The 16,945-nt window shown below is 38.1% G+C and overlaps 1 protein-coding gene across 3 annotated transcripts in view; it reads left to right on the top strand.

Annotated features, from left to right (window-relative positions):
- The window catches only part of LOC135464623 (uncharacterized), a 39,765-nt gene that overhangs the window by 18,557 nt on the left and 4,263 nt on the right, over positions 1 to 16,945 (top strand). For all 3 annotated transcript variants that reach the window (XM_064742077.1, XM_064742079.1, XM_064742078.1), the window contains exons 3-5: positions 1,172 to 3,723; positions 13,882 to 13,931; positions 15,485 to 15,653. In XM_064742077.1, coding sequence (XP_064598147.1) covers positions 1,215 to 3,723; positions 13,882 to 13,931; positions 15,485 to 15,653 — 2,728 coding nt within the window. In that variant the 5' untranslated portion in view covers positions 1,172 to 1,214. The remainder of the gene's footprint in view (positions 1 to 1,171; positions 3,724 to 13,881; positions 13,932 to 15,484; positions 15,654 to 16,945) is intronic.

Below are 16,945 nucleotides of genomic sequence, written 5' to 3'. Positions count from 1 at the left end.
AATCAATGATTATACAGTTAGACATGATGTAGTGTTGTGCGTGGGGAGCTCTGAATCAATGATTATACAGTTAGACATGATGTAGTGTTGTGCGTGGGGAGCTCTGAATCAATGATTGTACAGTTAGACATGATGTAGTGTTGTGCGTGGGGAGCTCTGAATCAATGGTTATACAGTTAGACATGATGTAGTGTTGTGCGTGGGGAGCTCTGAATCAATGGTTATACAGTTAGACATGATGTAGTGTTGTGCGTGGGGAGCTCTGAATCAATGATTGTACAGTTAGACATGATGTAGTGTTGTGCGTGGGGAGCTCTGAATCAATGATTGTACAGTTAGACATGATGTAGTGTTGTGTGTGGGGAGCTCTGATATGGTTTAGACAGTTCAGTGTTATACATATTCGCTTTGTATCATGCCGCTAGGATGGCAGAGAATGAGGAGTCTACTGACGACAGGCCATAATTAACTTTGTATCATGCTGCTAGGATGGCAGAGAATGAGGAGTCTACTGACGACAGGCCGTAATTAACTTTGTATCATGCTGCTAGGATGGCAGAGAATGAGGAGTCTACTGACGACAGGCCATAATTAATTTTCCATTTACTTTCATGTAAACGTTTGGGCGTCACGGCACTGTCCCTAAATCTGCAAGCCCTGAAAGCTCCTGGCTCCTCATCCTCTGACATAACTCAAGTCAAATTTATGATAGGGGTTGACCGATAAACAGCTAAGAGGGGTCAAACCCATCCAGACAGAGGCCAGGGAAACAGGACTTTTCACTTCTTGGCCACTATTCTCAGAAAAACACACCAATTTATACCTTGATTGAAACTTTGAAGCATCTGCTATAAAATGATACTACTTAACAAGCTGAAAAAAAGAAAAAAGGGGGCCCAAAGGAGCAAAAGAAAATATATGTAAACTTAGCAGGGGATTACATTCACCCTTTCTGACCGCGAAGCATTGATTGTGGACTGTAGCCAACTCAGGGTAAATACTCTTTTTTTTAAGACACTTGGTCTGCTCTTTATAGCCAATATACATGTAATTTTCCAAATGCTACATCACTTACATGTATGTTTTTTAGAATTTTATTTCATTAAAAAAAAACAAAATATTTAGATGCTTCACATTTTGACAAGCTTATTTCTTTTCTGTTTTTTTTTAGATGACGGGTACTCTGCACATTTTGCTGAGAAGTGCAAGATTCAATGGATTGTTTCCAGAGCAAGAGCTGCTTCAGTAAGCTTGGGAGAAGACTGCAAACATCACCAAACAAAATGTCCAAATCGGCACGATCCCAGAGCTTGCCGCGATCCCCAAAAACACCAAAAGTTAGACATGAAGGATTTTTTGCCAGACTGAAACGGAGGCTGCGAATCAGCAGCAAGAAAAGCTACAGTGTAGGCGAGTCGGATGGGATTGTTTCGACTGAACAGTATGTGCCACGCTCCTCGAGGGCGTTCAGCGAAGGGCAAGTAATGGATCCTATATCATACAGTGAAATGGGGCACAATCTAGCATGCTCATTGGAGGGATCAAATCCAAATGAAAGCTCCATTGTGCGCGTGCGCGCAGAATCACAAAAGAGCACACTAGAGAATGGGCTTTCCCCCAAAATATTTTCTTCCAGCCAAGAAGAACTTGGCAGCAATGCATTCATCTTGTCAGAAGAACATGCTGTAGATCTGGATGATGTCTTCATCGCAAACAATTCCCCGTTATCAGACGGAGAAATTCCGGAGATCATGGAAGAGCCAGGATACGAAACTTTGGATAACATTCAGAAACAAATAAAGGACAAAAAGGCAGAAAACGCCCTGGCTGGGAATTCATTTGAAAATGGTGGCATAGCTGTCAAGACTGATTTCCAAAGAGGCGAAGATGCAGGAAACATTCGAGGTCAAATGTCAAAGACAAGCTTAGACAGTGGGTTGGGCAGTCCAGAGCAGGGGACGCAGAGCCCGAACTTGGAGAGTGAAGGTGAATGCCCTGAGTCTGTCCCATGTAGGGATGGTGATGTCAAAGTTGGCACACAAATGGTTCGAAGTTTTCACACAGTTCACGGGGCACCTGATGTGAATGTCTCACACATCAGTGAGGATGATATTTATGCAAATGCTCAAATACCTATACGAAAAAAATCTGTGAAAAAATCTCAAAGTGAGCCAGACAATGTTGTGAGTGATAGGGGAGACAGTGAAGCTGTCAGTCAACTGTCTGGCTCTGCTCCCAGTGATAGAGACTCTACCATGCCACCACCATTACCTGAGAGGTGTTATTCTCTGTACATGGATGACAGCGTGAATTCTTTGGTTCCCGCTCCCCAGGAGCAACTTGGGTTAGTCAGTAGCACAAGCATTCCTCCCCCACTGCCTGATAGAAAATACTCCACATCTGATCTGGTGGGGATGGAAAGCTTAGGGACAGAACATAATGACATCGACAAGCTTGGTGACAACAGAAACAAGATTTGTGATCGGGTTATTGCAGAAAAGGCAGCGTCAAGTGTAACAGTAAGTGGATCAAACGGGGCCCTGAGCCATGGGTGTGATGGGGGAGAGGATAAAACAGCTCATGATGCATCAAAAGATAGGGGTGTACCAGGAAATAACACCTGCCAGTTGGATAAATCTAAGTGCAGTAGTACTTCTGATGTTAAGGGAAGTCTGCCTGTAGAGAGCACAAGCTCTGGTGGTACTTTGTCCAAGGTGGGTGTGACAGGTAACTGTAGTGGCTCGAACCTGTCCAGAAAGCTGCGTGCGGTCAGCAGACGAAGCGATAAAACTGTTGTGGAAGTTTCTTTTGGGGCTGTCAAACTGAGAGAGGAAGTGGATGGGCCTGGCGTGTTGCCCAGCTCAAAATCTGACAGTGACTCATCAGTTTGTAATGGAGGAGGAAATTCTAAAAATGTTGGTGTGTTGGGTCAGGCTGGCTCTGCTGACACTGTTGATTCAGTAAAGGCTGTGTCACAAAGAGCTGATATGTCAACTTCCTGCTCTGTCCCAGGTAATACCGCTAATGTTCATGTTGTTAATGGTGGTAGTGGTGAAAAGCAACATGTGGTGATGCCTGTAGAAAGTTCTCCACCCACAATTCCTTCTGATTCAGGATCATGCGGTGCATGTGAGAAAAGTGCAGTACAAGAAAGCAGCAAAATCTCTGATCCAGACAGTGCCAGTGTGCCTTTGCCAATGTCATCAGATAGTTCGCCTTCATCTGGTGCTCACGCTGTCCTACCAAGATCTGTAATTGGTCATTGTGTGGCCTTTACGAACACTAATGTTTCTCAGGATTCTGGTGTGCCCCATTCTGTTTTACAAAGATCAGCTCCCATCGACCCAAATTCTGCTTCAAGCATCTCAAGCATGACCAAGTCCGGTGTTGCTTCAAGCATGACAGGGCCCAATGTCACCACAACAAACTCTGACACCAGCGACAAAATCACTGACTGTGTGCTGTGGAATGCAATCAATGAAAGCTGCCAGAATTCAGCCTCTGCCAGTCAGGTGGCAGAACCTGAGGCCAATCAAACTAATGCCAAAAGTGCTGAGTCATTGCCCCGTGAAGGGGCTGCGGAGATGATGTGCTGTGGCAATGTGGACACGGACGATCTGTATCGCGATGATGAACCCATCCACATGTCCCTACAGGAGGTGTTTGGCTTGAGTCCTGTTCTCCCTGAAAAGAACCCTAAGAGGAGGTCACGAATGCAGATAGGTAAGTCATGGGAGTTATTTGAATGATAATGTTGTCATACGATATCTTGGGAAGCAGGTGACCAATCAAATCCTATTTTCTGCATTTACTATGTAATTATTGTGTATCTGCGGTAAATATCAGATTTGTACATGTCTGTACTGTCTACATGTATAGTGTGAAAAAGGATTCTAAAGTGATTGCAAGCCACGCATAAATGTACTAAACCATCGAATGCTCGCAAAACCCAGTTTCTCTGAAATGCCTTGAGATGACAAAACCCAGTTGCTCTGAGATTCTTTCAGTTGCCAAAACTCAGTTGCTCTGAGATGCTTTGGGTCACCAAAACCCTGTTGCTCAAAGATCATTTTGAGTTGCCAAAACCCAGTTGCTCTGAGATGCTTTGAGTTGTCAAAACCCAGTTCTCTGAGGTGCTTTGTCATCAAAACCCTGTGCTTTGAGATGCTTTGTCATCAAAACTCAGTGCTCTGTGATGCTTTGTCATCAAAACCCAGTGCTCTGAGATGCTTTGTCATCAAAACCCAGTGCTCTGAGATGCTTTGTCATCAAAACCCTGAGCTCTGAGATGTTTTGTCCTCAAAACCCAGTGCTCTGAGATGCTTTGTCATCAAAACCCTGAGTTCTGAGATGCTTTGTCCTCAAAACCCAGTGCTTTGAGATGCTTTGTCATCAAAACCCTGAGCTCTGAGATGCTTTGTCCTCCAAACCCAGTGCTCTGAGATGCTTTGTTACCAAAACCCAGTGTTCTGAAATGCTTTGTCATCAAAAGCTAGTGCTCTGTGATGCTTTGTCATCAAAACCCAGTGCTCTGAGATGCTTTGTCATCAAAACCCAGTGCTCTGAGATGCTTTGTCATCAAAACCCTGAGCTCTGAGATGCTTTGTCCACAAAACCCAGTGCTTTGAGATGCTTTGTCCTCCAAACCCAGTGCTCTATGATGCTTTGTTACCAAAACCCAGTGTTCTGAAATGCTTTGTCATCAAAACCCAGTGCTCTGAGATGCTTTGTCCTCCAAACCCAGTGCTCTATGATGCTTTGTTACCAAAACCCAGTGTTCTGAAATGCTTTGTCATCAAAACCCAGTGCTCTGAGATGCTTTGTCCTCCAAACCCAGTGTTCTGAAATGCTTTGTTACCAAAACCCAGTGTTCTGAGATGTTTTGTCATCAAAACCCAGTGCTCTGAGATGCTTTGTCCTCCAAACCCAGTGCTCTGAGATGCTTTGTTACCAAAACCCAGTGTTCTGAAATGCTTTGTCATCAAAACCCATTTCCCTGAGATGATTTCAGTCACTAATCCCAGTTTCTCCAATACATGCCTGGTTATGCCTAGTCATGAAACATGGTCATTGATTTCCTTGAATTGTCAGAAAGAGGTTTTAAAGAAATTAACTTTGCGGGTAAAAAAAAAACTTTTTATCAAAATTTGTATAAAAACTTTCGAGTCTTTTTTTAGGCATTTGGTCATTAGGTCATATCAAAGATATGTTTAATGATGGTTTAAGTGCAGGCTGGCAATTGTATGGATCACATGAATAAAATGGTATTGGACATCGAGTTGAAGTCATATTGAATTGAATTAAATTGAATTGAATTTTCATTCACCATAGGTAAATATATGTATAATGAGATTTCTCATAAATGGCGGGAGTAAAGTCTGAGGGACTTGTTCTGTTATTATCAAAGAATAATGACACATGCTTGGTGAGGAGCGATAATTAGTGAATAATTGTATTAACAAAAGCAAAGTTACATAGAAAAGAACTCACATAGAAATGGAACACTGTAAACATCTAACTTAAGTACAATAGTGTGAAGAATATTTTGTGTTGCACCTTCTGTCTCGTAGATTATATTATGTGGATCAAATATTTTTAATTAAAAATTTTTTTAACCTGGATTGGAATAAAGACGTGAAATTCATTACTTCAGGGTTTTGAGGAAGTCTATTCCACTCCCTTGGGGCTGATGATCTGATAAAATGTGTGGATAGATTTGAAGTTAGAAAAGGTACATGGGGATAGAAAGAATAGGATCTGATTGGATAATTGTGACTGTCAGATTGTCTTTTGAACAGCTGACTAAATTTGTGAGGAAGAGAGAGTGTTTGGTGACTGAATTTATGTGCGTGTAGTAAGGATGAGTATCCGTGTAAGTGGGAGGATTTTGAGGTTCTTATGTATTGGAGCCGCATTATGAAGCTTTTGAGATAAAGCGATAAGGCGGATGGTCCGTTTCTGAAGAATTACTAAGGGATGGAGATGACCCGTATGTGTTGCCCCCTAAAACATTTGCATCGGAAAGATAAGGGAATATCAGACAGTAATACAAAATGAGCAGTGTTTTTTTTTTCCCATTATTTTGCGCAGGCTAGGTAGTACTGAGATAGGATGGTAGTTTGTGATGGCATTGGCGTCACCACATTTAAAGATGGAAGTAATTTTTTCAGATTTCAACGAGGACGGCATACATCCCAACATAAGGGACAAATTAAATATATGTGCAAGCAGAGCTGAAATATCTTTTTGCAACAAGTTTGAGATCAGACATGCTCATGCCATCTGAGCCTGGAGCTGGTGACTTTAGACTTTACAGTGGTTTCAACAAGACTAGGCGAGATAGAAGAAAATTGAAAGTTTTCTTCTACAGGCTCACCTAGAAAATCTGAAAAATGTTTAGAGCTTTGGGGTATCTTAACATCAAGACTGGAAGCAATAGTAGAAAAAAGTCATTAAATCTATTGGAAATGACACGTTTATCTGAAACAGATAACCCATCAATATTAAAACATTTAGGCATGTTCGTGCATTTACCTCATCCCATTAGATCATTCAATACTTTCCAAGTTCCTTTGATTTTGTGATTTTGATCATAAAGTTTTTTTTTCAAAGTAATCCTTTCTTGAAAAACGGATCAAGTTGTTGAGTTTATTCCTGTACTTCCTATATTTGATGTGAGTTGGTATATCGGTAGATTTCAGATACTGGTGATGAAGTTTGTTCTTCTCGAATGCAGACTTAAAAATACCTTGTGTGACCCAAGGTGTGTGAGTATGTTTCGATTGGCTGTCTATGGTCACAACAGGAAAGCATGTGTCGTACGCAATGAATAATTTCCCAGTAAAACAGGATAAAGCCTCATTAACACTATCCGATGATAGAGTGCATGCCAGTCTATATTTTAAACATTTTCTTTAAACGGATTGACTTGTTCTGGAGTCTTTTTTTTGAAGAGAGTAAGTTGATCTTTCTTTCGAAAAAGCATTAATGAAGAAGATATTGAATATAAGTGAGATATATTTGTTAAAAATGTACCGGAGAAATTATGCTGAGCTTGCAAGTTTGTAGAGATGTTATCTATAAAGGTAGCAGAGCGAGAACATACTCACATAGGTTTTGTAATGGAAGGGAAAGGGTAATGGCACTTCATTAGTTCAAAAAATGTGATGATGGCAAATGGCTAACACAGTTGAATAAGTCTATGTTGAAGTCACCTAAGATGATACATTTTTTGTTTGAGGGTATATTATGAAGGACTGTGTGTAGTTTTTCATTAAAAAGACACACGTTTTTACCTGGAGAGTGATAAATAATTCCAGCAACATAAGACATCTGACGCAGCAGCGATCTCCACAAATATCCACAATCTTCATCTTCATTGCGTAGTTTGCAAGAGTGGAAAAAGCTGTTGACATAGAGTGCAGCACCTCCTCCCTTCTGTTTATCTCGGGAGGCAGATTATAAAGTGTAGCCTGGCATGGAATTGGAATATAAGCATTCTGTTAAAGGGCTAAGCCAACTTTCCGAAAATCCAAAGACTCAAAGGTTAAGAGTATGGATATCAAATTTCGTCAAAATTTTTAGCTAAGCTACGGACATTTAAAATGAAAGGTTGAAAATTGATTGTGAATGTAATAAGGTGTTGAGTTAAACTTTTAACGCTGTAATAGTTGGACAGGTGAGAGTCTAAATTACCCCAATAGGAAATTTCTTGTTCGTTGTCATCAATATGTGCTTTAGATGTATCATAGTCATTCAGTTCAATTGGATTGAAGCACATCTGGTCAATAATATCAAGATTATATGTTGGGACGGTAGACCTGGCAATTGATGATGAAGTAGGTGTTATGGAGGAAACATCATGGAATGGCAGGTGGGAGAATGAATTGTGAGGTGGAACAGACATAGAAGAGTCTGTGTCATTATCCATATTTAGTTGAGTAGTATGTGAATGATTCTGTACAATTATTCCACATCAAAAATCCAGGATGAATGTTAATTATAGGTGTAAGGTACACATAAAGAAGTAATATATTTGAAAAAATACATAACTAACACAAAGGAAGTGATAAGCCGATGTGTAGAAGAGCAACAAGATTTACACCCAAAACTAAAGTTGACCATATGGTTGTTAGGATTTCTACAAGTCACACGGCAAGGTAAGCGGATGTAATTAACATGATGTGTCAACAGAGTCAAAGGCACACAGTCCGTGCAGTGTGGGTGGATATATTGATAAGCTGTTGTGAGTTGAAAAGCGTGCACGACACAGGGCTCACGAAAAGTGTCATGGCACAATTCATAAAGGGTCAGACCGGTTTTCACTGTACAGAATCTTTCAGTAAGAAACTCATGAAAGCAGCGTGCATGCAAACTAGTGTTAGGAAAGTGTGTTGCGCTATATTGAGGGAGCTATCGACAGCTGCCCTGTACCACCAGGTAAAGCAACAGACTTTCACGGGTACACACGTAGGCTTGGCGACACATACATGTACAGATTACAGTGAACATATTTTACAGCTGGAAAACTGGTGTAGTAGTATTAAAGCAAAAAATACTGACATGTTATGATAATATAATACATACTATAAAACTTCAACCTTTTTCAACCACTGAAGCAATTTTTATCGGTGGAATTTATGCACAAACTTATTATGAAAATGACACAAGAATGATTTGCTTGTGTTATTAAATATGCAAACTTCATAGCCTGTGAAAATTATTTCTGTACACCCTGTTGTTCTCTCAGAATGTTTTAGAATATTGGATGCAGAGCAAGTTGAATAGGTCGAAGAGTTAAAGTACTCTTCATTTTATAAATACACCTGACTATTTCATATCAAGTTTGATGTATGCATATCAACTTTCAGAAACTCAAAAAGGCCTAAAAGTGATACTTTCGCCGCCAACATTTAAGTTTTCTAAAATGTGATCAAACTTGACAAAAAAAGTCACACGTGTTTAAAGTGCCATACTCTAGGAATTTTTCACTTTAAGTGTGTTGTGATCAGATGTTGTAAACCAACTTCATTTTGTTCTCAAAGCATTCAAATCAAGAAAAAAGTTTTATTACATCATCAGAATTGTTATCTTCCCTTTTACTTGTAATGCCATTGTTAATGTCAAAGTTATGGACAACTTTCTTGGGTTTTGAACCATTGACTTTTGGAACCATAGCCTCTGTTTATCCCAGTGTTAGACCAATTAGGGAAACTTCCATTAGTCTGGTTGTTCACAGCAAGTACATGCTGCCATTTTACAGCAGAACAGAAGTACCCATTTTGTAACTGTCTGTGAAAATTTGCTGTGGTGGGTTACATATGTAATGTAGTAAATGACCTTAAATTTTACCGTCCTCTCCGGCTGTAAGTGGGAAGGTCTTCCGGCAACCTGCAGATGGTCGTGGGTTTTCTCCGGGCTCCGCCCCGTTTCCTCCCACCATAATGCTGGCCGCCGTTGGGTAAGTGAAATATTCTGGAGTACAGCATAAAACACCAATCAAATAAATAGAATAAATTTTACCCCCATAAAAGCACAATTTAAGAGGCAAATAAATGTCTCGAAGTATAACATTTGGTCAAGTTACATATTTCCAGTGGGGGCCTCCATGGCTTAGTCTGTTAGTGCGCTAGCGCAACGTAATGACCCAGGAGCCTCTCACCAATGCGGTCGCTGTGAGTTCAAGTCCAGCTCATGCTGGCTTCCTCTCTGGCTGTAAGTGGGTAGTTCTGCCAGCAAGCTGCAGATGGTTGTGGGTTTCCCCCGGGCTGTGCCCGGTTTCCACCCACCATAATGCTGGCCGCCTTCGTATAAGTGAAATATTCTTGAGTATGGCGTAAAACACCAATCAGATAAATAAATAAATAAATACATTTTTCCAGTAAAATATTATACTACACACTACATGTACAGGTATCTTCCAAGCAAATGTCAAAGCACCTTACTTATGTGGGAAGATCTCTCTGCAACTGGCGGATGATTGTGGGTTTCCTGCAGGCTTTGCAGGTTTTCTCACATCGCAATGTTACTTGACGTGGTATAGGTGAAATATTCCCTCAGTATGGCGTAAAACACCAATAAAATGAATAAATAAATCAAAACACCTTAATAATGTAATATTAGTTGGTCTATCAGAATCTGGCAAAATGTGCAGTTTTTGTCATGTGCAAACTTTCAGGTCATTTACCACATATATACCCTAATTTTTATAATTTTTGGGATAGGTATTGTTGAAAGTAGAATATTGTATTTCTTTACCAGCCTTTTGAAAAAGTAAAGATATGTATATGCTGTTCATTAGATGGTCTAACTATGTGAGAGAAAAGCAACTTAATATTCCTGCTACAATTACATATATATATTGGCTAAATTGAGCAGACCAGGTGTCCCAAAAATTAGAACAAATAGGGTAGATAATTAGTGCAAATCCTGGCTGCATTCCGACATAATAACAACCTGTGTTAATTAACCCTCAGAATATTTTTCCTTCTTCCTTATCTCTAGTCAGATTGCTCCATCTGTTAGAATTATCTGTTATCATCATCATCATTATTATTACTATTATTATTATTATTATTATTGTTATTATTATCTATCCTAATTCTTCAAGCCTTTTCAACCACCTGTGCAGCCAATATTTTGAAACATTCTGAAGGAACTGTGGGGTGTAGAGAAATAATTTGCACAGTTTTATGAAGGTTGCATTTTTAATGACACAAGTAATCATTTTTATCATCATTTTCATACATGTACTAATTGTATGCATAGATGTAAATTCCACTGGAAAGAAAAAAAAACTTTAGTGGTTAGATTGGTTGAAGATTTAGAGTATCTCCTGTCCAGAGAGATTTGCCGAGGCATAAAAGCTGCAGTCTCAGTATTGAACCAAATGCCAGCTGAGGTTCAGATGAGGTTCGGCTGAGGTCCAGCTGAGGTCCAGCTGAGGTCCAGCTGAGGTCTGGCTGAGGTTCAGCTGAGGTCCGGCTGAGGTCCAGCTGAGGTCCAGCTGAGGTTCAGATGAGGTCCGGCTGAGGTTCAGAGATTTTTAGCTGATTTAAACTTTTTTAGCGACTTCAGCATTTTTCACTTGCCATCCACCAATATAACTAACATGTGTCACACGTGGAAAAGTTTACTAGTTAACGTGCTAAAGGTTGGTGGTTTTACCTGGGGCTGTATATATATATGTATACATGTAAGTGAAAAATTCTTCAGTAAACCGTTTAACAACCACCGGAAAAAATGCAGTGCACTTTTTTCGTGGATATAGGCCAGTTTTGGTAAAATGTCAGAAAATATGTAAAGCAATCTACCCTTATTTCTCAGCCTTTTCACGTATAAAAGAGCAACTTTCAGTGAAATTTATGCACATTTTAATTTGATTTTGGAGACATTTGATTTTGGAGACTACATTGGTTAGATTGTCCAATTTCAGGGCTTCACAAGAAGTATAATATAAGAATTGTCGTGTTGCCTTCAGAATATGCTTAAATAAACACCTCGTAAACATGCGAAAAGGCTGAAGAATTACATCAACCTGGTTGTACGTGTTATTCTGACTAATGCTGATTATCAGAGCCTATAAGATGGTTAAGGTCATAACAGTGCTTTCCTAAAACAAGAATTGACAAATTTACTGATATTCTCCAGCTCAGATAAATCTGAATATGTCACCTTTAATTAGGAAAGGATGATTCTCTACCTCAGATAAATCTGAATATGTCACCTTTAATTAGGAAAGGATGATTCTCCACCTCAGATAAATCTGAATATGTCACCTTTAATTAGGAAAGGATGATTCTCCACCTCAGATAAATCTGAATATGTCACCTTTAATTAGGAAAGGATGATTCTCCACCTCAGATAAATCTGAATATGTCACCTTTAATTATGAAAAGACGAAACATGCATGTATTAATTTCTTTTGTTGTTAATTTTCTTGCCTTACTACAGAGTTAATGTTTCACTGTAACTTTCTGTTATGCCTCAGATTCAGATGACATACCTGTACCTTGATAGTATATTGATTGCATTCCTTAGTACTAATTACATCCCTGGAAAGCAGTATTTACCTTCTTTGAGAGTGATAGTTACACTACATGAGAGTAATATTTATATTCTTTGAGAGTGATAGTTACACTACATGAGAGTAATATTTATATTCTTTGAGAGTGATAGTTACACTGCATGAGAGTAATATTTATAGTCTTTGAGAGTGATAGTTACACTACATGAGAGTAATATTTATATTCTTTGAGAGTGATAGTTACACTACATGAGAGTAATATTTATAGTCTTTGAGAGTGATAGTTACACTACGAGAGTAATATTTATATCCTTTGAGAGTGATCGTTACACTACATGAGAGTAATATTTATATTCTTTGAGAGTGATCGTTACACTGCATGAGAGTAATATTTATAGTCTTTGAGAGTGATAGTTACACTACATGAGAGTAATATTTATAGTCTTTGAGAGTGATAGTTACACTACATGAGAGTAATATTTATATTCTTTGAGAGTGATCGTTACACTACATGAGAGTAATATTTATAGTCTTTGAGAGTGATAGTTACACTACATGAGAGTAATATTTATAGTCTTTGAGAGTGATAGTTACACTGCATGAGAGTAATATTTATAGTCTTTGAGAGTGATCGTTACACTACATGAGAGTAATATTTATATTCTTTGAGAGTGATCGTTACACTACATGAGAGTAATATTTATGTTCTTTGAGAGTGATAGTTACACTACGAGAGTAATATTTATATTCTTTGAGAGTGATAGTTACACTACATGAGAGTAATATTTATATTCTTTGAGAGTGATAGTTACACTACATGAGAGTAATATTTATATTCTTTGAGAGTGATAGTTACACTACATGAGAGTAATATTTATATTCTTTGAGAGTGATAGTTACACTACATGAGAGTAATATTTATATTCTTTGAGAGTGATAGTTACACTACATGAGAGTAATATTTATATCCTTTGAGAGTGATCGTTACACTACATGAGAGTAATATTTATAGTCTTTGAGAGTGATAGTTACACTACATGAGAGTAATATTTATATTCTTTGAGAGTGATAGTTACACTACATTACATTCTTTGAGAGCACTAATTACATTACTTGAGTAATAATTACACATGTACATACCAGGAGAGTACTCATTACATTCCATGTGTGTAAGAATTACATTCCATGAGAATATTAATTGAATCATACATTCCATGAAAATGATTACATTGTATGGGATTAATATTTTCATTCCATGAGATTACTAATTACATGCATTGAGAGTTCTAATTACATTTGATGAGATTACTAACTACATGCATTGAGGGTTCATATTACATTTCATGAGATTACTGATTACATGCATTGAGAGTACAAATTACATTTCATGAAATTACTAATTACAAGCATTGAGAGTTCTAATTCATTTTATGAGATTACTAATTACATGCATTGAGAGTTCTAATTTCATTTCATGAGATTACTAATTACATGCATTGAGAGTTCTAATTACATTTCATGAAATTACTAATTACAAGCATTGAGAGTTCTAATTCATTTTATGAGATTTCTAACTACATGCATTGAGAGTTCATATTACATTTCATGAGATTACTGATTACATGCATTGAGAGTACAAATTACATTTAATGAAATTACTAATTACATGCATTGAGAGTTTTAATTACATTTCATGAAATTACTAATTACAAGCATTGAGAGTTCTGATTACATTTCATGAGATTACTAATTACATGCATTGAGAGAACAAATTACATTTTATGAGATTTTTAATTACGTGCATTCAGAGTACTAATTACATTCCATGAAAGTAATAATTTGCTTTGATGTTTCAGACTCAGATTCCATCCTTGCATTCCAAGAGAGTATGCAACAGCTTAAGGAGGTAAGTTTGCTGGGCCCAGTTTGATGAAACTTCTTTGACCTTAATAAGCAAATCTCTTCAACATAATACTATACTCATTTAACATTTGACTTAAGTTTAGCTTCCGTAAGGTACGTGTCACCAAGACTAAGGTGTGACTTACTTCTTAGTCTAAAACAACTTGGAGATCCTAGGAACAGTGTAATGTAATAGAGTTGTTCATTGCACAGAATCACTTTTTGTATTTCATTTGTTACAAGGTGTGTTGCTTTGTCTCACTTCTGTCACCCATAAATCTGAAAGTCATGTTATAAGCATATAAAAGTATATGTTTCTGTACATCGTCAAAATTCAGAAATTAATTAATTAATTTACTTTGCACAATGTTGACCACTGTTGTATAAGTGAGATATTCTTAATCACAATGTAAAACACCAAAAAAAATGTGGTAACAGCTCATGATCTCATGATTAAAACGCTTGCCTTTCATACGCAAAGATGCTGAAGCTATGGTTTCAAAACCAGCCTTCGACAGGAAATTTGTACATTCCCCAAATCTCACTATATTTGTGAAAATAAGAGGTTGAAAGCGCTTGCAGTGTGTGACTGTTTTCCTACATGTAGTCTAATGTTCAATGAGGACTACTTGTCTTTCGCCAGTATGGTGTAGATATCTGTAGATCACATGTGGATGAGTTAATGGAATAAACCAAGGCCACTTGGGTTTCCTCCGCCCACTATAATTACTGCCTTTGTATAGGTGAAAAATTCTTGGGTAGGTCGTTCGGTAAGCAACTATCAAAAAAATAAATACTCTTGCATATAAGTCGAGAAACTACATATCAAAAACCTGTCCACCAACAATTTAAACACATTTTATATTGATTTCAAGGCATATGGAAAATCTCAGACTTCCAGTGTAAAGTATTTTTCTTCACTTGATTAAATGTTGGGCGGAGCTAATGAGACATTGTGGCATATGTGGTATATGTTGATTGACAGGTCCATAGCCAATCATTTGTCTAAATCAGATGGAGTTGATTATGAAGAATCTTCGCAATTATGAACTCAGTGTAGTGAAGCTGTATGAATTCTGCCCTGTATGAGGACAATTGTGAACTGGGCGTAGTGAAGCTGTATGAATTCTGCCCTGTATGAGGACAATTGTGAACTGGGTGTAGGGAAGCTGTATGAATTCTGCCCTGGATGAGGACAATTGTGAACTGGGCATGGTGAAGCTGTATGAATTCTGCCCTGCATGAGGACAATTGTGAACTGGGCGTGGTGAAGCTGTATGAATTCTGCCCTGTATGAGGACAATTGTGAACTGGGCGTGGTGAAGCTGTATGAATTCTGCCCTGTATGAGGACAATTGTGAACTGGGCGTGGTGAAGCTGTATGAATTCTGCCCTGTATGAGGACAATTGTGAACTGGACGTAGTGAAGCTGTATGAATTCTGCCCTGTATGAGGACAATTGTGAACTGGGCGTAGTGAAGCTGTATGAATTCTGCCCTGTATGAGAACAGTAATTGTACGTTCATAAACCTGCTCTTTTTTTCTGTAATTTTCCAGTGTGGCTGGTACTGGGGTCCATTAAACAGCATTGATGCAGAACATAAACTGGCCAATAAGCCCAATGGGTCATTCCTCGTGCGAGACAGCGCCAATGAGAATTACATCCTCAGTATTACTTTTAAATCATCCGATAAAGTTCACCACACCAGGATCGAACATTTCAAAGGTATGTCTGCGAGGAATTTTTCGAGGTTTTATGAAAAGACACGACCCTAATTTCTCAAACTGTTCGCATATAAAAGAGCAACTTTCAGTGCAATTTAAATATGTTTTTGATTTGATTTTGGAGACAAGACTGCATTGGTTAGATTGGCCAATTTCAGGGCTTTACAAAAAGATTAATTTTATCAGTCTACACAAAATAATTCCATCAGAATTTGACTTAACTCCTTTCAAACATGTGAAAATGCTGAAGAATTACCGTACACAACGAAATGGAAAAAAGATATGGCAAAAAATGTTGACAGCTCTCACCGTTGACGTCACCACAGCTGTGTACTGAATTGCTGAACTGCTCCCTGAAGCCATCAGAAAGCTGTAGTTTAAAGCCATTTGACGCCCAAAGAAGAAAGCTGGAAGCTTTTTTGTATATTTATATGTCAGGCTACCTCATATACTCTGTATAATTCCTTAACCTTTTCACACATAAAAGAGCAACTTTCGGTACAATTTATGCTCATTTTTAATCTGATTTTGGATCAAAACTACATTGGTTGGATTGGCCAGTTTCAGGGCTTCAGAAAAAGTATAATTTTATCAGTCTACACAGAAAAATGCCTTCAGCATATGCTTGAATAAACACCTTGCAAACAGATGACAAGGATGAAAAATTACAATTAATTTATTTTTTAGAAAATAAAAACCAAGCGTTTCATGTTGTCTTTAAACAGATAAATGTTGTAAGCCTTAGCAAAAAGAGATTCAGTGCTCCATTTTCCAGATCTTACCACTAAGCCAACTGTTTGTATCTGACCCGAGTTCGGCTCTTTGGTTTTCTCCACCTATAAAACCTGCCATCATATAAATGAAAAATTCTAATGTGTGGCATTAAACAATAATCAGCAAAGTTAATGAATGAACAAATAATTACCAGTGCATGTTTCTTCCTGCCACATCCCCGCTAGTTAATGAAGACTTCAAGCCAATCACGTTGATACAAAAAGTGAGCATTCTGTGCCTGTGTTGTCTAGGCTAAGACTGAAAATTTCCCCCCATGACTGAGTTGCTTGTTTACCTGATTGATTGTTTGGTTGATCACAATAAGGTGTTTTCAGGTTTTGTTTGGAAAGTAGGATAATATACATGTACTGCTTGGAGATTGTAAATTCAAATTCCCAAAATAATGTTTTACGACATTTTTTTGCCTGTACAAATGTGCTTTTTTAGGTCAAATCTTCGGAACATTCCTTGCAATGGAATTCTACTACTAGTAATTTCTCTAAATGTAAAATGTTATGT

This window comes from Liolophura sinensis, chromosome 4 (genome assembly GCF_032854445.1).
Source record: "Liolophura sinensis isolate JHLJ2023 chromosome 4, CUHK_Ljap_v2, whole genome shotgun sequence".
Lineage (NCBI taxonomy): Eukaryota > Metazoa > Mollusca > Polyplacophora > Chitonida > Chitonidae > Liolophura > Liolophura sinensis.
The sequence above is the reverse complement of the archived record's forward strand: the minus strand, read 5'-3'. Positions and strand labels throughout refer to the sequence as shown.